This window comes from Amblyraja radiata, chromosome 12, assembly GCF_010909765.2.
Source record: "Amblyraja radiata isolate CabotCenter1 chromosome 12, sAmbRad1.1.pri, whole genome shotgun sequence".
Taxonomy (NCBI): domain Eukaryota; kingdom Metazoa; phylum Chordata; class Chondrichthyes; order Rajiformes; family Rajidae; genus Amblyraja; species Amblyraja radiata.
The window spans coordinates 15,322,608-15,348,151 of record NC_045967.1 but is presented as its reverse complement, the minus strand read 5'-3'; the positions used below and the strand labels follow the sequence as shown (position 1 = coordinate 15,348,151).

Here is a 25,544-nt window from a genome sequence, read left to right as displayed (position 1 = left end):
GGATAGAAAGGTCACTAATTCACAACATTGATGTTAATACTAGACAACATTGTGACCATATTATGCAATTTCTCAGTATTTCTGCAAATTGTATTGCCTATGATATAGATGTGTGTGCTCTGTTTGAATTTTCTCCACCCTTCTTCGCTTAACAATGCTATCAACTTACTTAAAATCGGCACAGCGACACAGCTGGCAGTGCCGCTGCCTCACAGCAGCACAGACCCGGGTTTGACCCTGACTATGGGTGCTGTACAGAGTTTGTACGTTCTCCCTGTGACCATGTGGGTTTTCTCTGGGTACTCCAGTTTCCTACCATATCCTAAAGACGTGTAAGTTTGTAGGTTAATTAGCCCTCTGTAAAATTGCCCCTAATGTGTAGGGAGTGTATGAGGAAATAGGATAACCGAAGACTAGCGTGAATGGGTGATCGATGGTCAGCGTGGACTCAGTGGGCCTTATGGCCTACTTCCATGCTGTTTCTCTAAACTAAACTAAACTAAACTGAACTGAACTGAAAACTGAAAACTGAACTGATTAACTTTCCCTTGAATGCTTTTATGCTTTTCAATTTAACTACTCAATGTGGGAGAGTGCATTGTATATTCTGACAAGCAGTTTGATAAAGGAGTTTTCGTCTGAATTTCTCCTTTGATTTATTAGTGGCTAATTTATATTCAAGGTCTCCAGCTTTAGTCTCTATCTTACCAACTAGCTTCAAGGCTGTAAATATCTGAGCCTCAACCTTCTTTGCTCTGGAGAAAGTTGTATCCTCAACTATATGTAAGTTAAACCAGCCAGTTTTAAGTTGTGTGTTGTCTGTTGAAGGAAAGATTCAAATGCCCGTTTTCAAGAGAGAGTTAGATTTAGCTCTTAGGGCTAAAGGAATCAAAGGACATGGGGAAAAAGCAGGAATGGGATATTGATTTTTGATGATCAGCCATGATCATATTGAATGGCAGTGCTGGCTCGAAGGGCCGAATGGCCTACACCTGCACCTATTTTTCTATGTTTTTCTGTAAATAAATATAAATCTGGCTGAGCCTGGTAGAATGGAAACAGTCGATTAGATTGTTGTTTATTTCCGCTTGCTGAAAAAGGTATTTGATTTTCTAAATCTGTTATACAGAGAGGAACGTCCAATCTGCCAAGCCTGAACCGGCAAATTGTCCCAGAGTCAAACACGCAGAGCCAGTCTGGATCTCCTTGGCAAGACAGAAACAGAAGGGCTTTCAGGATCAGTGCTCAACAACTGAAGAGAAAACCCATCTCTTGGAGGACAAATCCCCCATCCCAAAACAGGTAACGTTTTATTCATTAAATTGGTATTATATTCACATTGAAAGCTCATAGAACATAGAATGGTACTGCACAGGAAAAGTCCCGTGTTCTCCAGAGATGCTGCCTGACCTGCTGAGCTACTCCAGCACCTGTGTCTTTCTTCAGCCCATTATATCTGTGCCGAACATGATGCCAAGACCATCTCCTATCTGCCTGCATGTAATCCTTTGCATACCTCTAGTTTCCCTCTCCCCCGACAGGTTCCAGGGAACCACCATCCTCTGTGTAAAAAAAACTTGCCCCGCATATCTCTTTTAAAGTTTGCCCTTGTTACCTTAAACTATGAGAATGCAGAAGAATGGGGTTGAGAGGATAAAAATAGATTGGCCATGTATAAAAGGCGGAACAGACTCGGTGGGCCGAATGGCCTAAAGGGCCTGTCCCACTTGGTCGTCATTTACGCGACAGGGCGGTAGTGACTGTCGCACGCGTCTTCATGCGTCATCACAGCCGTCTGGAGCGCGTGACGTCATTTGAATACCCAGTGGAAAGTTGTTTAGTGCATAATACTGTATTTTCTTTCGAATTATGGTGTAATTCAGAAAATTGGTCGCCTTGGGTTATGTTTTCATTCCCCACTCCCCCCCCCCCCCCCCCCCCCCCCCCCCCCCCACTATGGAATATCCATGTTTGCTCCGTGCTCAGTACAAATGGTAATGGTTCCAATCGCTGTATTGCGGATGGTACCCCGCACTGAGGAAGTGGCTACACACCTATTAGTTAAGTGACTTTTGCGCATTCCCTTGGGGGTGTGGGATGGGGATTCGAAATGAGGAGAACTTGTCACGTTGTGCGTGAAGCTGGAACTAAAAAATAAATAAACAGGTAAAATAATCAGAGCCGACTCAGCGTACAAGCAAAATACCGAATATTGTTCTTTGACTCCTTGACCTTGTATTAACATTGAACCTTGAGCCACAAACTCAATTATCGGTGCAGCTGCCCATTGAACAAAACGTTTTAAACTCTATAAAAGAGTGTCAAGTGTCTGAATATTCGCAATTTTTAATGAATCATCAGCATTAAACGTTGCAGATCTGCCCACCACAATATGTCACCTACATGTGTACAGGCAAATGACTCAATAGAGATGACTTATTCTCTGGGGACTTTCTGATTTCAAACTCCATCGCAAAATGCACCTACATTCCACCATCAAAAGCATGTACAATCATGATATTCGTGATAGTTGATTTGTACACTACAGTACTGCACGTACGAGGTCAGGACGTCAGCGTGCGTATGCGATACATCACGCTGGAGGCGCGCAAAGATTTTGTGCACTACAAAATCCTGGAGTGCCGCACGATACCGCGCCCAACTCCATACCTCTCCGCGCTTCTCTATGCGACCGTCCCACGCCCCCCCACATGCTACCCGTGCGCTCAACGCGACAACGAGGTCGCGTAAATGGTGCGCAAATGACGCCCAAGTGGGACAGGCCCTTAATTCTGCTCTCATAGCTTATGGTCTTATGTTCTCTAATATTTTATATTTTCATGCTGGGAAAATAGTTCTAACTATCTATCTGCCCTGCCTTACTTAATTTCATATACTTCCAGCAGGTCTCCCTGTTCCAAAGTTAACAATCCAAATCTGTGCAAAGTGTGCCTGAAGCTAATACCCCCTTATCCAAGCATCAGGCATTATTCTGCTAACGTTGCAATGAAGTAAAAGGTTAGGTTCGTGGTACAATTATTTACTATCGTAATAAAGAATTGAGAGCCACAAATTTGATTAATCTTGAATATAGACATAAATATATATATTGTTGTTATTTATCATGGTGTTTACAGAGAACTATATATATATATATCTGTTGCGCCCATTCTGCAATTAAAAAGGTAATTGTTCCGTTTTGGGACATATAAGAAAAACACACACTTGAATCTTGACCACTCGGAGCCAAAGGGTCTTGCCTGACTTTCTTTCTGATCCTTTTGCAATGGGCCCCTTGTTATGTATTCCCACATAAGGGAATATTATGAACCTGCTTCATTGACAAAATTCCTTGAACACTCGGTCCATGCCATTAAGGTTTAACGAATTGAATAACATTAGTAAATGAATGCGTTGTGATCCCATTAACTGCAACTTCTTTTCCATTGTAGGAAACAACAAAGCATCTGGTGAAACAAGCTAGGGATAAGGAGCCTCCCACTAGCTTCCAGAACAAGGAAATGAAAATAAATAAGACGGAGGACCAATTGCCCAGGATAACAGCTCCCTCTATGCTTGGTAAAAACTTAAGAAATCTTTTCAGTCAAGGAAAGACAACCAGTGCTGGATATAACAGGGTCTTCCCCATTTTGTTATTTATCATTTCATTCCCCTACCAATCAAGCATAAGTATTGAACTCTCAATTGAGGTAAATATTTGATTCTTCCAAATTAGCTGAAATCCGAGCTCTTAGCACTATGATAGCCCGGTGGATATTTTGGTAAGTTAAAATCCACCACTGTTACAACTATATTATTCTTGCGACTATCCGTGACATGCCCACATATTTCCTCCTCTAACTTCACTGACTATTGGGGGCACTATCGGCCAGTCCCATCAAAATGATCAGCTTTAAAATGGTGCCAAAACCTGCCGACTCTTTTATATTGTCTCAGTAGACTATTTCTATGCACTTTGTACTTAATCTAGAATTGTGCTTATGTATAGTAATATTTTGCTGAACTGAACACTAAAAAACAAACAATAAAGAACCATTGATCTCATTGACCTCAATTCCACACATAAAGCCTCACTGGATGATCCGCCTGGAATGTCATCTCTCAGTATCACTGTAGTTTTCACTGTACACACCACATTAAACTAAACTGTAAACTGAAACTTTAATGTACAACCCACCAGTCTGTGTAAAAAAACTTGCCCCATAAACTTGCCCCTTTAAACCTTGGCCCTCTCACCTTAATGCTATGCCCACTAATCTGTAGAACGTAGAACTGTGCAGCTTTTGAACCCTTTGGACAATGAAGTGTGTATCAAAACATGATAAACTAATTTCATCTGCCTGCACATGATTGTTATTTCTTTATTCCCTGCATATCCATGTGCCTATTTAAAAGCCTCATAAATGCCACTATCGTATCTGCCTCCACCACCACCACCACCACCACGGGCAGCACATTCCAGGCATTTATCACCTCCGCATATAAAACCTGCCCCACACTTCTCCTTTACAATTTGCCCCTCTCATCTTAAAGCTATGCCTTCTTGTCTTTGACATTTCCATCTGGGAAAAGATTCCGACTCTATAGACACAAAATGCTGGAGGAACTCAGCAGGACAGGCAGCATCTCTGGAGAGAAGGAATGGGTGATGTTTCGGGTTGAGACCCTTCTTCAGACTCCAGCATTTTGTGTCTATCTTCGGTGTAAACCAGCATCTGCAGTTCCTTCCTACACATTCTGACTATCTACCATTTCTATACCTCCCATATACTTCTATCCTGTAAATATTGTGCCAGTATCATTATTATTCCACATCTGAGGCGAAGATGTGACAGTCTCCACTCAGCCTCTGACGTTTGAAAGAAAACAATCCAAGTTTGCCCAACCACCCCTTACAGCTAACCCGACCATTAATCCCAATTTATTGATACAACGTGCTGGAGTAACTCAGCGGGTCAGTTTGCCTCTCTGGAGATAAAGGCTGGGAGACATTTTGGGTCGAGACGTGTTGTAGGAAATTTTGAAAATTATAAGGAAGATGAGTAAATTTTAATGTGTTTAATCTTAGAGCTTACATACTGAGGAAGCATGATGTGAAAAATGGCCAACATAGAATGTTAGGTAGGTAATAAATAGGGTCACCTCTTCAGATAGAAGAGTCTGAAGAAGGGTCCCAACCTAAAATATCACCCATCCCTTTTCTCCAGAGATGCTGCCTGACCTGCTGAGTTACTCCAGCATTTGGTGTCTTTCTCTGGTATAAACCAGCATCTGTGGTTCTTTGTTTCTACATTAATCCTGATTTGATGTATTGTAACAATATCTATCCAATTAATTTCAATGCAGGCTGACAGAAGCTCACTCTGCACTAGTGGGATGTGTTTTGATATTGGGATGTTCTTTTTGTTATCTCGGCAGGTCCCCACCTACAGCCAAAGCCACAGGCCTGTGGAATGGGAATAAGAGACAAGCGGCCAATATCCAACACAAAGCTCGCTCCGTTGTCTACAGTGGAGCCTCCTTGGCTGGCCATCGCCAAGAAGAAGGCCAAGGCATGGAGTGACATGCCACAGACTGTCCAGTAAAACCTTCTGATCCAAAATAAGCCTTCAAGACAAATATTGCTCTACAACCCATTTCTGAGACCCATTTATGATCATCTCTTTTATTTAAGCTGAGACTGTTGTAGTAACAAAAAAACTCTAGCCATGAAGATATCAAGTGGACAAATGGACACTAATGGGTAGAACAAAATGTTGAGCAATGGGGGAAATCAAGACCATAAGATATAAGAGCAGAATTAGGCCATTCGGCCCATCGAGTCAGTTCAAGAATTAGACCGTTCGGCCCATCGAGTCAGTCCAAGAATTGGGCCATTCGGCCCATCAAGTCTGTTCCGCCTTTCGATCATGGCTGATCTGTTTTTCCCTCTCAATCAAGTACCTCTTTCAGGACTAATTATACCATATTCATCTGCATAGCGGGGACAGTAGCAAAGTGGTTAAGATACAGGATTGGTAAGCTAGAGGCTGGGACTCCTCACCAAGACACACAGGTTCAAATCCAACCATGACTGATGGAGAACTGAATTAAATGGTTAGGATAGACAATAGGTGCAGGAGTAGGCCATTCGGCCCTTCCTTATTCTTAAACTGTGGCCCCTGGTTCTGGACTCCCCCAACATCGGGAACATGTTTCCTGCCTCTAGCGTGTCCAAACCCTTAACAATCTTATATATTTCAATGAGATCCCATCTCATCCTTCTAAACTCCAGAATATACAAGCCCAGCTGCTCCATTCTCTCAGCATATGACAGTCCCGCCATCCCGGGAATTAACTTTGTAAACCTATGCTGCACTCCCTCAATAGCAAGAATGTCCTTCCTCAAATTAGGGAACCAAAATTGCACACAATACTCCAGGTGTGGTCTCACTAGGGCTCTGTACAAATGCAGAAGGATACTTTGCTCCTATATTCGATTCCTCTTGTTATAAAGGCCTACATGCCATTTGCTTTCTTCACTGCCTGCTGTACCTGCATGCTTACTTTCATAGACTGATTTACAAGGACCCCCAGATCCTGTTGTACTTCCCCTTTTCCCAACGGTGCCATTTAGATAGTAATCTGCCTTCCTGTTTTTGCTACCAAAGTGGATAACCTTACATTTATCATTTATCTGCATTAAACTTCATCTGCCCACTCCCCAAACATGTCCAAGTCACTCTGCATTCTCATAGCATCCTCCTCACAGTTCACACTGCCACCCACCTTTGTGTCATCTGCAAATTTGCTAATGTTACTTTGAATCCCTTCATCCAAATCAGTGATGTATATTGTAAAGAGCTGTGGTCCCAGCACCGAGCCTTGGGGTACCCCACTAGTCACTGCCTGCCATTCTGAAGGGACCCGTTAATCCCTACTCTTTGTTTCCTGTCTGCCAACCACTTCTCTATCCATGTCAGCACTCTACCCCCAATACCATGTGCCCTAATTTTGCCCACTAATCTCCTATGTGGAACCTTATCAAATGTTTTCTGAAAGTCCAGGTACACTCCATCCACTGGCTCTCCCTTGTTCATTTTCCTAGTTACACCTTCAAAAAATTCCAGAAGATTAGTCAAGCATGATTTCCCCTTTGTAAATCCATGCTGACTCGGACCAATCCTGTTACTGTTATCCAAATGTTCGGCTATTTCATCTTTTATAATTGATTCCAGCATCTTCCCCACCACCGATGTCAGGCTAACTGGTCTATAATTCCATGTTTTCTCTCTCCCGCCTTTCATAAAAAGTGGGATAACATTAGCTACCCTCCAATCCACAGGAACTGATCCTGAGTCTATAGAACATTGTAAAATTATCACCAATGCATCCACGATTTCTAGAGCCACTTCCTTAAGTACCCTGGGATGCAGACCATCAGGCCCTGGGGATTTATCAGCCTTCAGCCTAGTGTGGATTTCCTTCAGTTCCTCTGTCACCCCAGATCCTCTGGCCACTACTATATCAGGAAGATTGTTTGTGTCCTCCTTAGTGAAGACAGATCCAAAGTACCTGTTCAACTCATCTGCCATTTCCTTGTTCCCCATAATAAATTTACCTTTTTCGGTCTTCAAGGGTCCAACTTTTTCCTCTTCACATACCTAAAGAAGCTTTTACTATCCTGCTTTATATTCTTGGCTACCTTACCTTCGTACCTCATCTTTTCTCCTCGTATTGTCTTTTTGGCTATCTTCTGTTGTTCTTTAAACATTACCCAATCCTCTTGCTTCCTGCTCATCTTCGCTACATTGTACTCCTTTGCTTTAATTTTTATACTGTCCCTGACATCCCTTGTCAGCCATGGCCATCCCTTTCTCCGCTTGGAATCTTTCTTCCTCCTGGGAATGAATTTATTCTGCACCTTCTGTATTATTCCTAGAAACACCTGCCATTTTTGTTCCACTGTCATCCCTGCTGGTGCATCTTTTCAGTCAACTTTGGCCAGCTCCTCCCTCATGGCCCCATAGTCCCCTTTATTCAACTGTAACACTGACACCTCTGATCTACCCTTCTCCCTCTCCAATTGTAGATTAAACCTGACTATTTTATGGCCACTACCTTCTAATGGCTCATGAACCTCGAGGTCCTTTATCAAATCCAGTTCATTACATAACACTAAATCCAGAATTGCCTTCTCCCTGGTAGGCTCCAATACAAGCTGTTCTAAGAATCCATCATGGAGGCACTCTACAAAGTCCCTTTCTTGGGGATCTACCCTTCTGTACCAACCTGATTTTCCCAGTCTACCTGCATGTTGAAATCTCCCATAACAACCACAGGATTACCTTTTCTACATGCCAATTTTAACTCCTGATTCAACTTGCGCCCTATGTCCAGGCTACTGTTTGGGGGCCTGTAGATTAGTCCCATTAGGGTCTTTTTACCCTTGCAATTCATTAGTTCTATCCAGACTGACTCCACATCCCCTGTTTCAATGTCACCCCTTGCAAGGGACTGAATTTCATTCCTCATCAACAGAGCAACCCCACCCCCTCTGCCCACCTGTCTGTCTTTTCAATATGAGGTATATCCTTGAATATTCAGTTCCCAGCCCTGGCCCTCTTGCAGCCATGTCTCAGTAATTCCCACAACATCATAGTTGTCAGTAATTCCCACAACATCATGTAACTGCAGATGCTGGTTTACATTAAAGATGGATACAAAAATGCTGGTCTAACACAGCGTGTCAGGCAGCATCTGTGGAGAAAATGATTAAGTGATATTTCGGGTCAGAACCCTTCTTCAGACTAAGAGATAAGGTCAGAACAAAACGGGTCCAGATACAAGGAAGGACTGGGTGATGTATCGGGTCGAGACCCTTCTTCAGTCTGAGGACAGGTCTTGAACCAAAACCTCACCCATTCTTTTTCTTCAGAGATGCTGCCTGACCCGCTGAGTTACTCCAGCATTTTTTGTCTACCTTAATTAAAACGTTCATTAGATAGATCCCCAGTTACTTATGATGTCTATGAAAGTATTGGATTGTTGTAAAAACACTGAGGGCCTCTAAGGTAAGCAGTCTAATGCCCTTATTTACTTTGGGCTTAAATGCACCCCTGGACACCTAGCAATGTTGGACAGTAGACAATAGCAATAGGGCTGGCATAATGAAATGAGAAGATGGCATCAGAGTGTGGTGACACATAGTATGCTCTTCCCAGATAAGGATCTACTATCATCCAATACAATCGCTCTACCTAATGAACCATTCAGTTCAAGAGCAACTAAAGGTGTCCAATCGATGCTGCCCTTGCCAGCAACATTCACACAATACTCATGCCAACAAATGTTGCGCTGACCATAACATTCACATAATTATATAACAAAAGGTAATCAATTGTTTTGGTATCCATAGAACTGAATTCTGGCATGTTACTTAACAAGTGGCGGCACAGTGGCGCAGTGGTAGGGTCGCTGTCTTACAGCGCCAGAAACCCGGGATCATTCCTGACTATGGGTACAGTCTGTGTGAAGCTTGTACGTTCCCCCTGTGTCTGCGTGGGTTTTCTTCGCGTACTCTGGTTTTCTCCCACACTGTGTAACTAAACTAAACTAAATAACCTATCTTGCTCCAGCAGAAATCCATCTCAACATTCCCAAAGAAAGTTCTGTTCACCATTTTATACATACTTGCATAAATCTATTTTAAATAGTTTTATGTCTCTGCTGAAGTAACTTTGCAGGGAAATGAAATATTCTCCGAAAATCACCAAGAGTAATGTCGAGGCGAATAACTTTTCTTGTCAATCTTTACATCTAAATGTTTCCTCCTTTCAATGTTAGTTTAAACGCCCTTTCGAGTGATTTAAATGTGTGATCTATTACATTTGTCACTGGATAACATCATTATAACTGCTCAGTGATGAACACAGTTCAATTCTGGAATCAACAGTAACTTCAGAGGAAAATGTCGCCATTTCCAATCAGACAAACAGCTGGGATGATTAGAATAAGGTTTAATCAATATTTAAGTGACGATAGGTTCAATGACTTAGGTCCATCTTTAGTTCACCTCGCCCAGCTTCATGTACTGCATCCAGTGCTCCCGAAGGGTCTCCCATATATCGGCGAGACCAAGTGCAGACTTGACGATCATTTCGTTGAACACTTACGCTCAGTCCGTCTTGGCCCACATGATCTCCTCTTCCTCCCATCTTTAGTTTAGTTTATTGTCACATTTACAGAAGTACAGTGAAGAAGCTTTTTCTGATGCATGCTATCCAATCAGCAGAAAGACTATTCATGTTTACAATCAAGCTGTCCACAGTGTTACAGATGCAGGATAAATGGAATAACGTTTAGTGCAAGATAAAGTCCAGTAAAGCCCAATTAAAGATAGTCCAAGGTCTCCAATAAGGTAGATAGTAGGTCAGGACTGCTCTCTAGTTGGTGAAGTTGATGGGAAGAAAGCTCCCTCTAGTTAGTAACTGTTCAAATGCTGCAGATTAGGATTTAAATACACCCTTGCTTCATAGAACTGGACTGATGGATGAGACTCCGACAGAGATGTAATGGTGGGACAGATTGAAAGATACAGCATGGAAACAGGCTCTTTGGTCCACCAAGTCCATGCCGGTCATCAATCACCTGTTCCCACTAGTTCTATGTTATCCAACTTACTCCTCAACTCCCTACATACTTGGTACAATTTGCAGAAGCCAATTAAACCACTAACCCGCGTGTCTTTGGCGTGTGGGAGGAATCCAGAACGCCCAGAGGAAACCCATGTGGTCACAGGGAAAACGTAGAAACTCCATACAGACTTTAAACTTTACTTTAGAGATACAGCATGGAAACAGGCCCTTCGACCCACCGATTCTGCTCTGACCAGCAATCACCTCATAAACTAACACTATGCTACATGCTAGGGACAATGTTACCGATTACTGCCAATTAACCTACAAACCTGTATGCCTTTGAAATATGTGAGGAAACTGGAGCACCCGGAGGAGACCCACTCAGTCGCAGGGAAAACGTGCAAACTCTGCACAGACAGCACCCAAGATCAGAATTGAACATGGGTCTCACACGCTGTGACACAGCAGCTCTACCCGCTGTGCCGCCAAGCAAAGTGTAAATAAAGATTTACACTTGCCAAGACAACATGAGGTGTAGATGGAGTCAATGGAAGGGAGTTTGGTCTGTGCTGAGTCCATGACTCTCTGCAATTTCCTGCGGTCTTGGATAGAACTGTTCCCAAACCAGGCTTACACATGGAGATAGTGGGACTCAACCCGACAGGTTCCCTACACATGTGGTGTTGTTCTGCACCTTCCTTCCTGTCCTAACTGCTTCAGAGCCAGGAGCCGCATGTAATCATGGGTGCACGGGAAATGCGCTGGGGGAGTTGGTGCAGATTGCATTTGGAAATGTTCCCTGTTATCTAGGTTGTTGGTCTGTGTTGGCTATCTAGATCGCCATCTACTGATTGACATGAGTTAGACACTGGGTAAGATATCCAATGTTGCCTTGTGAAATAAGAGGTATAGTTCTCCACTAGTAACCCTGTCCCAGGTATTTATTTAATCTATATGCATTATATTATGGCAGAACATAATCAATAAAATCTTTTTCACGTAAAAGCTTGAATACTTTGTGTTGCTTTCCTTTGAATTCTTGGGTCTTCATGCGTACATTTATAAGATGTGGGTTTTTATTGACCACCCCTTCTGCCTCAAGGGCTTTTCAGAAGACACACAGGGTCTGTAGAAGCCCCAGACAATCTACAAAGGGTAAGGATGGAAGATTTTATTTCATGAGATCATGTCATAGGAGCAGAATTAGGCCATTTAGCCCATTGAGTGTACTCTGCCATTCAATCATGGCTGATCTATCTTTCCCTTTAGACATAGGCTTTCGAGATAGAGCGCAGAACAGGCCCTTCATCCCACTGAGTCTGCAATGACCAAACTGCTCTACCACTACATCACTGCCACCTTCTCAACACTTTTCTCCTGCCTTCTCCTCGTAACCTTTGACACCCTTACTAATCAAGAATCTGTTAGTCTCCACTTTAAAAATACCCAATGACTTGGCCTCCACAGCTGTCTGTGGCTAAGAACTCCACAGATTCACCACTATCTGACTAAAGAAATCCCTCCTCATCTCCTTTATTTAAAGGTACAGTATGCCCTTTCTTGAAAGAAATTAGTGAACTAAATGTAATCTTTTCCACATGATACTGGCTTGAAGCCTTTTTTGCAACTGGATTAACTCCTGTTAGTACGACAATCAGTCTGCAGGATAAAGCTTCGAAGTTGAGACACGAGGAACTGCAAATGCCAGAATCTTGATTAAAACACAAAGTGCTGGAGGAACTAAGCGGGTCAGGCACCATCCATGGAGGGAAAGAACAGACAACATATCGGGTTGGTCCCCCTTCTTCAAACTGGTTCAGTCATGAGATAAATGCTGAGTAGGATGTGCATTGTGTGTTGTGAAAGAAGCAATTTAGTTTGCTGCTTGCAACCCCATTTATTGAATATATATATCCACTGTATTAAAGCAGAAGTCACAATCATTAACGTCACCTTAGGGGTGACCGTGCCTTTGCAGTTGCAGCTCCTAGACTGTGGAACAACATCCCCTTTCCCATCAGAACTGCCCGCTCCATCGACTCCCTTAAGTCAAGACTAAAAACTTATCTATACTCCCAATTGTTTCCTGACGTCCACTGAGCGAGGGCTATATGTATATATGTATGTAGTTTGTTTGTTTATACTATTCTTATAACAAATGTAAAGCACTTTGGCCAACGAGAGTTGATTTTTAATGTGCTACATAAATAAATGTGACTTGACTTGACTTGACCTATTCCTTTTCCCCAGGGATGCTGCCTAGTCCACTGAATTACTCCAGCATTTAGTGTCTAACTTCAGTATAAACCAGCATCTGCACTTCCTTCCCACACATTATTAAAATCTTGTTCACATAAAAGTTTGAAGATTTTGTGCTCTTCAGTCTGAAGAAGAGCCCTGACACAAAATGTCCTCCGCCCTTTCCCTCCACAGATGCTGCCTGACCTGCTGAGGTTCCACCAGCACTTTATGTTTGAACGGAAATGAAGCCTAAAATGCAGACACAATGAAAACTCAAAAGCAGTGTGTGTTTGTGCAATCATTGAGTCATGGGGCAGATTTTCTGCTACGTTGTACTTGAGGCATTAGTATAATCTGGGTGAAATCTTACAAAGCTAAGCAAGAAATTTAATTTTAAAGAAGACATACGTGAAGCATGTGATTGATGCAGGACAAAGTTTAGGATCGTTTGACTCACCATGGTGATTTTCAGTCAATTGTTTCACACAATGAGGTTTTTCAGACTGACTGCTTTCTTGAATGCAAAATTTCTGATTTGTAAGCTCAAATTATTATTTTTTTTTATATCATTTTTTTACTGAGGAAACTGACCATGGTACTTCAATGACACTAATAACAGTTTTGTCATTTACTAAAATTGCATTATTTTGGTGATAATGCTGGATGAATCAAATTGCATCAGGATCCTTCACTTATCAATTGATTGATTGATTGATTGATTGATTGATTGATTGATTGATTGATTGATTGATTGATTGATTGATTGATTAAGTGATATGCACATCAAGATGTTTTTATTATAAAAAATTACAAGATACATTCCATGATTGCACCCAAATGCACTGGTCTTGGGAGGTTTTGCCTCAGAAAAGCATCCAGCATAACCATAGACTTGTCCCACCCCTGTCATTCCTTCTTTTCTCTGCTACCGTTGGGCAGAAGGTACGGAAGCTTGAAAACAAGTACCACCAGACTCAGTAGCAGTTTCCTCCCCTCTGTTATCAGGCTTCTGAATAGTCCTTCCATCAGCTGTGCAATTCACCCCTACCCCATTGCAGACATTGGACTGTGTCTATGGAACTGTTGCGCTACAATGCAGAGAACTATATTCTGCTCTCTGCATCTTCCCCTTTGCTCTACTTATTGTACTTATGCTTAACTTAATCATGTTTATGTATAGTATTGTCTGATCTGAATGGAGAGCATGTAAATAAAGCTTTTCATTGTACCTCTGTGTACATGACAATAATAAACTTAAACCTGTTTACAACAATATAAATTCATAGCATCCTGGTCCCAGAGACATATACCACAGTAATCATTCCTTCAGCCCATTAAGTCCACACTGACCATAAAGCAACCCACACTAATCCTACTTCATTTTCCCCATATTCCTATCAACTCCTTCCAGATTTTATTATTTACATGCTTTGTCTTGCCTAGGCCCTTTTCCAGCTTTCTTCTCCCCCCCCCCCCCCCCCTACAATCTGTCTGAAATGAAAGGTCACCGATCTATGTTCTCCAGAGATGCTCCCGGACTTGTTGAGTTATTCCAGTACCTTGCGTCCTTTTGTGTATCAACCAGCAACTGCAGTTCTTTTTTTTTAACTGCCATGGGGTGATTTGCAATGGCGCTCCCTCCACAGGTGCTTCCGCATGCAACTGCAGGAGTTGCAACACCTGTCCCTGTCCTGCTCCCTCGGCTCCATCCAGGGACCCGGACAGTCCATTCAGGTGAGGCAGAGGTTTTCTCCCACACTTCAAAGACGTACAGATTTGTAGGTTAATTGGCTTCAGTAAAATTGTAACTTATCCTGAGTGTGGAATTACTGAATATATGTTTGAGTGAGACATTGAACCCAACCTGCTCTATCAAGTAGAAATGGAAGTTCCCATGATATTAGCTTATGTACAGCAGACAGAGATATCACTAGCTTTCAACAACAATTGGTGCATGGTGGTGCAGCAGTAAAGCCTCACAGCCTCAGAGACCCACGTTCAATCCTGACTATAGGTGCTGTTTGTGTACATTCGTTCTCCCTGTGACCGCGTGGATTTTCTCTGGTTGCTCCAGTTTCCTCTCACATACCAAAGACGTGTAGGTTTGTAGGTTTATTGGCTACTGTAAATTGCTCGTAATGTGTGGGATGCAAAGATGGGATAATATCAACATAGTGTCAAGAGTTAAGAGAGAGTCAAGAGTGTTTTATTGTCATATGTCCCAGATAGAACAATGACATTCTTACTTGCAGCAGCACAACAGAATATGTAAGCATAGTACACTGTAAATAAACATAATATAATAAACGAGGGAAAAAAAGTTCAGTGTGTGTATATATACACAGTCACACACATATATATATTAGGTATGTTGCAAAGCCTACCTGAAGCGTCCTTGAAAATCTTCCGTTGCGGGTGTGCGCGATTTTGGCGCCGTTTAGAGGGGGGCGGGTTTAAAACGCGATTTTCTCTAAGCTGTTCCAATCGAAAATGTTCAGCCTAGTTAATTATTAACGAAAAATCGCTGGAAGACCCCGTCGCAAAAGCTATTATTAGGTTTAAAGGCCTTGAATAATAGTTATAGTAGTTTAAAAATCAATCTCTAAACCCGCGACCGTCAGCAACCGCAGGGTCTCATAAAGCAAATAGCAGAAGTTAGGTTGTATATTTTTACATTAAAAAGGGCTTCTAAAGATCCCTTTATACAAAGTTTAATATTGCGAGTAGCTCAATTTGGGCCCATTATATCACGCAGTATTTTTCTGGGCATTTGGGGCACAAATCTAGCGCAATGTGAACGTTCTAAACCAGCGCGTTCCACAGGGACACACTGGAAAGCTGATTTAAATGGGCATTTATTTACAGCAATTAAACACTAAATTCCTTCCATTTGGTCTATAAATTAATGTAAATGAGATTTAAAAATCATGTTTTATTGTGAATTATTTGTGAATATTATTTGGACATTTAGGCTATTTAAAAATGTTAATCATTTATTAAGAAATGGATAGATGTTTAGATCTAGTAATTGAAGTCTGAAATTAGCTACACTTAGGTAACTAACTAATTATATGCTTTAATTTCAGGTCATCCAAGTAAGATTATTTTATATTTGTTTCAGAATGCTTCAATCTATGATAACTGAAAATTTCATTCAGTTCTCTTAATTTTTAAGAAAGTTATGGGCTTTTGACTGTTCACGATCACAGCTTTTTTGTTATGTCCATAGAAAATCAATAGGGAACAAGATGCTAATTTCCCAGTATGAAAATGGCCATAACTTTTTAAATACTTGAGATATGAAAGTGAATTAGGTGTCAAATTAAACTTATTTTTATGCTTTATCTGATGGGATAAATTACAGACTTGATTTTTAAAATATCAAAATTTTGTAACATTGCTATATATATGTATGTGTGTGTGTACATATATATATATATATATACACACACACACACACACACACATACGTACACACAAAAAACCCCAATAATAATGCAATAATAACAATAATAGTCTATGTAGTTCAGAGCGTGTTTGAGGTCGTAGTGTTTAATAGCCGAATGGCTGTAGGGAAGAAGTGTAAACAGGCGATCAATGGTCGGTGTGGACTCGGTGGTCTGAAGGGCCTGTTTCCACACTGTATCTCGAAACTCGAAACTCTAATTGTGTTTGAAATGGAGTGTGTCCGTGACCAGAAGGGGGAGAACTCTGCTGCAAAGGGAACATTGGGTACGCTTCAGAATGTACCCTGAGGATCAAAGAGCTGACCAGGCAGGTCTGGTCAAGTTTATTGTCATGTGCACAGGCACAGTGGGGTAAGGTACAAAGAAAATATTGCTTGAAGTTTAGTTTAGTTTAGTTTAGTTAGTTTATTATTCTCACGTTCACCAAAGTACAGTGATAAGCTTTTTGTTTGCATGTAATCCAGTCAAAGCAAAGACTATATATACATGATTACAACCAAGCCGTCCACAGTGCACAGCACAGGATAAAGGGTGTACAACATACAGTGCAAGATAAAGTCCAATTAAAATTAGTTCAAATGTCTCCAATGAGGTAGATGGGAGATCAGGACTGCACTCGCTGATGAAGCATTACAGACATATAAACTCTTTCCAACTCTTTTTCCAGTTATAATACTTTACTTTTTGAATTTAGTTTTCTCGTTGCAGTCTTCACACTTCTCCTTTATCTTTAATATTCACTGTAGCTTACAAAGTCATGGAGTTATACAGCACAGAAACAGGTCCTACAGTCCAACTCCTCCATGCCGACTAAGATTCCCCATCGAAGCATATCCCATTTGCTCACGTTTGGCCTATATCCCTGTAAACCTTAGACCCAAAGCTCTGCAGATGCTGTTCACAAAATAAAAGGACACAAAGTGCTGGAGTAATCCACAATTTAAGGCAGATAGATAGATTATTGATTAGTACGGGTGTCAGACGTTATGGGGAGAAGGCAGGAGAATGGGGTTAGGATAGATCAGCTATGATTGAATGGCAGAGTAGACATAATGGGCCGAATGGCCTAATTCTACTTTTCCTTATGACCTTATAACCCAGCAGGACAGGCAGCATCTCTGAAGAACATAGATAGGTGAGGTTGTGGGTCGGGGCCCTTCTTCAGACTTTGCCTGAAGCAGGGTCCCAAACCAAAACGTCACCTGTCCATGTTCTCCAGGGACGTTGTCTGACCCGCTGTTACTCCAGCATTTTGTGTCTTTTGTTATGCACCAACATCTGCAGTTCCTTGTTTCGGCATTTCTATGGTATTCTTCACAGATTCAGGCCTTGCAAAACATTTTACAACCAATATCAGTCCATGCAGTAATGTTAGAAATGCAGCAGCAATCATCGCACGATTATATCCCCTCCTCTGGATTTACATTTCCCTCCTCTGGATTTACATTTCCCTCCACTTCTCTCCTTATCTCGTAGCCTTTTTTCTTCTTTTTGTCTCTAGTCCACCCATCTGCAAATCAATATCCCCTCATCTGTAACCACCTATCACTTGCCAGACTTTGTCTTGCCACTGCCTCTTTTCCAGTTATCGCCCCCCAAATGCAATCATTCTGAAGAAGAGTCCCTGATCTTGTGCTCTTCCGGTTGTGCGATTTTATTCTATTTGCACAAGAATGGTATGCAATAGCACCACGATATTTCGCCACCTTACTCACCATTCTCCTGCGCTACAAGAGCAACAAGTTTCGTTCCGATCGATGGTATATTTTAAAAGTTATAAAGGTTTTTAAAATCTTAAAACCCGCACATGCACTCTGCCGGCTGGAGCTGCGACTACGGGCGCCTCCGTGGTGTCGAGTGGCCAAGTGCATTTCACAGCCTCCGTGGGCGCCGTCGGCCTCTTCTACCCGGGAGGATCTGGCCAGGGTTCTACGCGGCGATCCAGGAGACATCGAGATTGCGGCGGTGAGGTCTCTTGATGATGGGGTCTTGCGGCAATGGAGCCATAGCATTGGTGGGGCCTTTCGGCATTGTTGGGGCCTCGCGTTGGCGGTGGGGCCTTGCCGAATTTCAAAATCCGCGAAATCTATCTCTTCCTCTTTTTTCAGCTTTTTTCCTGTCTCATGTTTGGTGGGGGACAGAGGGAGAGGAAGGGGGGTGGGAGAAGGTAGGGAATGGGGAATAGAGGGAGAGGAGGGCAGTGGGGGAGGTGAGGAGGGATAGTGGGGAGATAGGGGGAGGTGAGGAATGGGCAAGATGGGGGATGGAGGGATAGGAGGGGGTTAGGGAGAGGAGAGAGTTATGGAAGGACATAGGGACTGAGGGCAGGGGAAAGAAGAGGGAGGGTGAAGAGGAGGGGGAGGGAGTGCTGGGGGATTAGGGGAAGTGAGCTGTGCCTGCGCAGTTGGGGGCTATGCATGAGTGGTGGAATATTGTGTTAGGGGAATGGGTGAGTGGTGGAATATTTCGTTGGGGGAGCAGACCCAACGGGTCTGCATTTGGTCTAGTATCTATTATATGTTGTTATTAAAATGTTTAAGTGTTTTAATGTCGAGGCCTTCATCACTCTTGCCATTCAGCCAAAGAGGTGGACACTGGCTGCGCCAACACAGTACTGACCCGCCAACATGGAAGGAAACCTCAGGACGTCCTGCCGCAATATGACTGCCAAACCACCAGGTTCAAGAACAGCATCTTCCTTGCAGCATCAGGCTCTTGAACATTGCAGTACACTAACTATTACCTCAGCAACTATGATCTTTAATTTAGGATTATCTAGTATAAAATAACTAATAAGAATATTATTAGTTATTTGCATGATTGATTATAATATATTTATTTGTGTGTTATTGCATTAATGGGCTTTTAAGCCATGGTGGCGCAGCGCTAGAGTTGCTGCCTCACAGCGCCAGAGACCCACGTTCAATCCTGACTATGGGTGCTATCTGTACTTAGTTTGTACATTCTCCCTGTGACCTGCGCGGGTTTTCCCCGGGAGCTCCAGTTTCCTCCCACACTCCAAAGTAGGTTAATCGGCTTGGAAATTGCAAATTGTCCCGAGTGGGTGTACGATACTGCTAGTGTACAGAGATTGCTGATCGGCGCGGACTTAGTGGGCCGAAGGACCCGTTTACGTGTTGTATCTCTAAACTAAACTAAACTAAAACAGAGCTGCAACAAGTAAGAATTTCATTGTTCCTTTCCCCATAAATATGACAATTAAACTCTCTTGAAGTGCTATAGGTAACACAAAGAGAAAAATAACAGTGTACAGTATATAATGTTAAAGCAGTATGTCATTATAGTTACAGGAAGTCAAATTTTTAAAAAGTGCAAGAGCCACGATGAGGTAGGTTGGAAGAATGGTACTATACCCTATTTAATGGGACTGCACCCTATTTAATCAGTGCTCTGATTACAGTGCGAAAGAAGCTGTTTCTGAATCTGATTGTATGTTTTTTCAAGCTTTTTTATCTTCTGCCCAATGGGAGAGGGGAGAAAGGGAATGGCCAGGGTAAAAATGGTCCCTGGTTACGTTGGCTGCTTCCCAGACGCCATGTGAAGTGTGCAGTGTGGAGGGGAGGTGTGGAGTCTGGTCTGTGCGATGGACTGGGTTACATCCACAACGCTCTGCAATTTCTTATAGTCTTGGGCAAAGCTGTTACCAAACCAAGCTATGATGCATCCTGATAGGATACATTCTATGATGCACCTGTAGAGGTTAGACACATGCCAAACTTCATAATCTACTGATGTTTGGTGTACTTTCTTGGCCGTAGCTTCATAGAAACAGAAAACAGAAAAATAGGTACAGGAGTAGGCCATTTGGCCCTTGCAGCCAGCATCGCCATTCAATATGATCATGGCTGATCATCTAAAATCAGTACCCCGTTCCTGCTTTTTCCCCATATCCCTTGATTCCTTCAGCCCTAAGAGCTAAATCTAACTCTCTCTTGAAAACATCCACTGAATTGGCCTTTACTGCCTTCTGTGGCAGAGAATTCCACAGATTCACAACTCTCTGGGTGAAGAGGTTTTTCCTCATCTCAGTCCTCAATGGCCTACCCCTTAATCTTAAACTGTGACCCCTGGATCTGGACTCCCCCATCATCGGGAACATTTTCCCTGCATTGAGCCTGTCCAATCCTTTAAGAATTTTATAAGGGTGGAAGATTGCATCCTTCACGTGGTCCGCCCTGTTTCGACGAATGCAATCAACCTGGTGTGCACAATCAAATAGATCAAATAGTACAAGTTGTCCTACAACTTTAGGCTGTGAATGCCATACGCAAGAAGAAGAAGAAGAAGAAGAAGAAGAATTTTATAGAGCTTCAACGCGGTTGGTCCATGACAGATTGTTGGGGATATTGCAGTTCATCTGTTCATAAGTCATAGGAGCAGAATTAAGCCTTTCGGCCCATCAGGTCTAGTCTGTCTTCAATCATGGCTGACCTATATTTCTCTCTCAACCCCATGCCTTCTCCCTTCTAATATTTTGCCTTCTTCCCGTAACCTTCGACATTCCTATTAATCAAAAACCTGACAATCTCCACTTTAAACATACCCAATGATTTGGACTCCACAGCTGCCTGTGGCAATGAATTCCACAAATTCACCATACTCTGGGTAAATAAATTTCTCCTGACCTCCTTTCTAAAGGTGCACCCTTTTATTCTGAGGCTGTGCCCTCTGGTCCTAGTCTCTCCTACTAGTGAAAACATTCTCTCTACAACCATTCTATGCAATCCTTTCACTTTTCATTAAGTTTCAATGTGGTTCCCCCTTATCATTTTAAACTCCAGTGAGTTTATGTATGTTTAGGAACTTGAATCTTTCGACCATCAACAGCGAACGGCTGATTGGTATCTATATAATCGTCTCAGTTTGAGGAAGCTGGTCATGTCTGAAAAGACATAAAGTCAGCACACAAGCATACAAAAGGAGTCTGAAAGAGAAGGAATCAGATTGTGCATGTGCACAATACTTGAGTGATTAGATGATGCGTTCTCACTACCTGCCTTTGCACACAGAGGGTGGAGGGTATATAAAACAAGATGTCAATGGAGATAAGATAACAACATTTAAAAGACATTTGGAAAGGTACATGGATAGCAAAGATTTAGAAGGATATGGGCCAAACACAGGCAGGTGGGACTAATGTAGATGGGGCATATTGGTCAGCGTGGACAAGTTGGCCTGTTTATGTTCTGTATGACTGCATGACCACATCACTGGCTTATCCAGCCATCTCTTCCACCACTAATCTTGCTGCAAGGTGCAACTACAGAAGGTCTAAATGGAAGGATTTATTATGTGGGTAATCAGATCTTTAATCCCAGCTTTAACTATATCAAGAATTGAGTAACAGTCCACTAAATCTGTTCCTTAATCCTCCTTACTACAATTATTGCTCAATGGCCTGTTATATAAAACAGATTAAGATATCATGGATATCAGGTTAGCATTGCATTGCAAATGAGCTGTTACTGAATAATAAAGTGATTGGTGTTCAATTATTTGATAAATCACTGAAATATTAAAAGCTAAATTGACAAAAAGCTCAAAATCAAATTTGCCAATATTAGTAGATAAGCACTGCATTTTTTTAAATTACATTTCAGAATGTGGTCATTGTAGACACAAGGAACTGCAGATGCTGGTATACAAAAAAAAAGATACAAAGTGCTGGAGTAACTCAGTAGGCCGGGCAGCATCTCTGGAGAACATGGATAAGGCGAGGTGATAGATAAAGAAGGGTCCCGGCCCCAAACACTGCCTAACCATGTTCTCCACAGATGCTGTGTAAACAAATTCCTATTTTTCTTCCACACCAAACTAGGGTGAGGCAATAGAAACTAGGGTGAGGCAAATAGAAACTAGGGTGAGGCAAATAGTGTCAACCATGTCAGCAATCACCACAGTCTGAGAAGTAATTTTAAAAATGCAGTGTTTCTACATTTTGACAGCTCTATTTCAAAATCTCCTCAAGGTATGGCTACTTTGAAGGGAGTCTCCTCTCTCCGATGAGAGTTCTGCACACCCTCCCTCACTGCTCTCCCACTGTGATTCCTACAGCTCTCCAGCTCTAAGGCCCTGTTCTGACCCAGACTCGCTACCACAGCCACGTGTGTTCCCTCAACACTTGTCTGCACCACCATCTTGTGCCTCAAGATTCTGAAATTTGGGGTCTGAAGAAGTGTCCCGATTCTAAACATTTTAGGCTTTTGACTTTAGAGATATAGCATGGAAACAAGCCCTTCGCGCACTGAGTCCTTGCCGACCAGCGATCACCCCATACACTAGCACTGTCCTACACACTAGGGACAATTTATAATTTCCAGATGCCAATTAACCTACAATCTGTATGTGTTCAGGATATGGGAGAAAACCAATGCACCTGGGGAATGCCCTTGTGGTCACAGGGAGAATGTACAAACTCCGTACAGACAGCACCCGTAGTCAGGATTGAACCTGGGTTTCTGGCGCTGCAAGGTAGCAATGCTACCGCTGCACCACTGTACCACCCATATCACCTATCCATGTTCTCCAGGTATGCTGCCTGAGCTACTCCAGCACATGTGTCTTTGTTAGCTTGTAAGTTTGATTGCTCTTGGGATGTGGGGAATACGACAGCTAGTTTGTGGAGGGAGTGCAGTAAACAGAATTCAAGAGCTTAAGGCCACTTTCTCTGCATGATAATGATGGAGGTTGAATGAGACGTTGGTGTTTGAGGTTGAATCCACCCACAAAGCGCTGGGAAAGTCTGCTCCGACACAATGGCCGGGGTAAAGGGTCAGAGGTAAAGAGATTGAGGGAGGGGGTCAGGGTGGGTGGAGGGAGGGGAGTTGAAGAAGAGTGTGTGTGCAGGGGGAGTGGGTGATCAAGCACATGTACATGTGTATATATGTGTGTGTGTGCATGTGTTTGTGTGTGCGCGCGCGCGTGTGTGTGGTATCTTTGCACTGCTTTGCATTGTACCAACGTTGTTAAGTGTGTATGGTAGCTGCTACTTATTTTATGTGTTTGCATGTGTGTGTGTGTGAATGCATGCCTGTGTGCATTATGCGTTTGTGTGCTTATATGTGTGCGTGTGTGCCGGTGTGTTGTATACATTGGCGCATGTGTGTGTCAATTGTCTTTGGACCATTTTGCATTGGATCCAGTCCCCATATTAAGAGCATATGATAGCTACTACCTACCTACCTACCTATCTATCTGTGTGTGTGTGTGTGTGTGTGTGTGTGTGTGTGTGTGTGTGTGTGTGTGTGTGTGTGTGTGTGTGTGTGTGTGTGTGTGTGTGTGTGTGTGTGTGTGTGTGTGTGTGTGTGTGTGTGTGTGTGTGTGTGTGTGTGTGTGTGTGTGTGTGTGTGTGTGTGTGTGTTCGTGAGTGTGTGTGTGTGCCAATTACTTTTTTGGATCACTTTTCATTGAACCAAGATCCCATGTTGTTCAGAGCGCATGGTAGCCAATGTACTTATCGTGTGTGTGTGTGTACATGTGCAAAATCTGTACACTGAAGCCCGGGGGCCACGTATCTTTGGAGCACCTTGCTTCAAACCAAGAGCCCACTTTGTTAAGATCGTATGGTGGCTGGTATGCAAAGAAATTACGGACGGACACCTACACGGACACCTACGCCCCTTGCTGGGGGCAAGTCATCCTCAATCTGAGGATTTGCCTCAGAAGGGTGAGCACATAAGCCCCAAGAAAACTGCAGTGTATGGGAAATAATAGTAAGATTAAACGAGAACTTACCAGTTTGAAGTTTGATCGTTATTTTATGAGGAGTAACGTTGAGGGAATACGTGAAGAACCCCGCCAGGACGCATGCGTGTCATTCTTCAAAGCAGCGGTGTGAAATCACAGATAACTGTAATGACTAAACATAGTAAGATTAGAGAAGAGATACCAGTTGAGTATATGATCAAGGGTGGGAGCGGAGGGCACGTATTCCCTCAACGTTACTCCTCATAAAATAACGATCAAACTTCAAACTGATAAGTTCTCGTTTAATCTTACTATTTTACTTCGGAGTCACGTGAGTGACTACGTGAAGATTTTAAAGCTCTGTGATTTCATGCCATGGAAACGAGTCCATGCATCACATCTGCCTTGATTATGGGGAGAATAGAGTTAACATCATTAGACATCAATACGATATTGAAACCCAACGATAAATATATTAACACCAATTATTGCCCCTATTTATGGGGTAAATTATATTACAGAACTTAAATTTGTTTCTGCAAATGTTCCAGGTTCAATGACTGGTTTGTTATAAAGTCGTTGGAAAGTTACCTCCGTTGACCATCCTGCTGTCTTGAGGATTTGGTCCATAGGAACGTCCAACTTCATAGCTGCCGATGTAGCTGCAGCCCTGGTGGAGTGAGATTTAAAAATGCTAGTGTCTACTCCAGCCTTTATTAGGACCTTTTTTTTAGCCATCTAGAGATGGTCTGGACTGTCACTGTATTGAGTGGCTGTTTGTAGCTGATTAAAGTGACATTTCTTTCCCTCTGATGATCTTAGTATACTCCATATATAATAGTAAGTGTGTTACAATACAGAGACGACCATCTGTCGGGTAGGCCCTGAATTCTGTTTTTAGGCCTGCTGACCCCTGTCTGTTCTGTTTGACTATTTCATTGATGTGAAAAGTTAAATTTCCAGATGAAATAATCATGTTGTCCAGCCTTAGTTTCTGTAGTGACTGGACCCTTAGTGCCGTGACCAAGGCCATCAGCATGACTGTTTTCATAGTCAGTTTCTGTAGGGACAGAGCTGTAGCTGGAGACCAGTTTCTTAACATGGTCAGTACAATGCTCACATCCCATATTTGGGAGTACCTGGTTAATGGGGGATTAACATTAAAATGCCCCTCATGAGTTTGGTTACCAGGGTGTGTCCCAACAGAATGCCGCTCTGTTCCTTGCCACAGGTATGTTGACAGAGCACTTCTGGCGCAGTTGATGGCACTATGACTGAGCCTCTCATCGTAATGGAGGCTTGCCAGGAATTGCAGAACAGACGGGATGTTCATAGATCTGTGGGTGATGTTTATTGTTGTGACAGTACTTCCCATTTCTTGATGACACCAAGTACTGTTTTTTCGTGGACTTTCTGTGGGCCGCTGAAATAATATCCACTGTTCGGTCCGTCAGTCCCAGGTGTAGTAGAGGTGCTTTCAACTCTATAA

General features: G+C 42.6%; 1 protein-coding gene across 3 annotated transcripts in view; it reads left to right on the top strand.

Annotated features, from left to right (window-relative positions):
* The window catches only part of LOC116978963 (uncharacterized protein KIAA1211-like), a 94,746-nt gene extending 88,524 nt beyond the window's left edge, over window positions 1–6,222 (top strand). For all 3 annotated transcript variants that reach the window (XM_033030280.1, XM_033030279.1, XM_033030278.1), the window contains exons 10-12: window positions 1,130–1,302; window positions 3,453–3,579; window positions 5,440–6,222. In XM_033030280.1, coding sequence (XP_032886171.1) covers window positions 1,130–1,302; window positions 3,453–3,579; window positions 5,440–5,606 — 467 coding nt within the window. In that variant the 3' untranslated portion in view covers window positions 5,607–6,222. The remainder of the gene's footprint in view (window positions 1–1,129; window positions 1,303–3,452; window positions 3,580–5,439) is intronic.
* The last annotated feature ends 19,322 nt before the right edge of the window (window positions 6,223–25,544 follow it).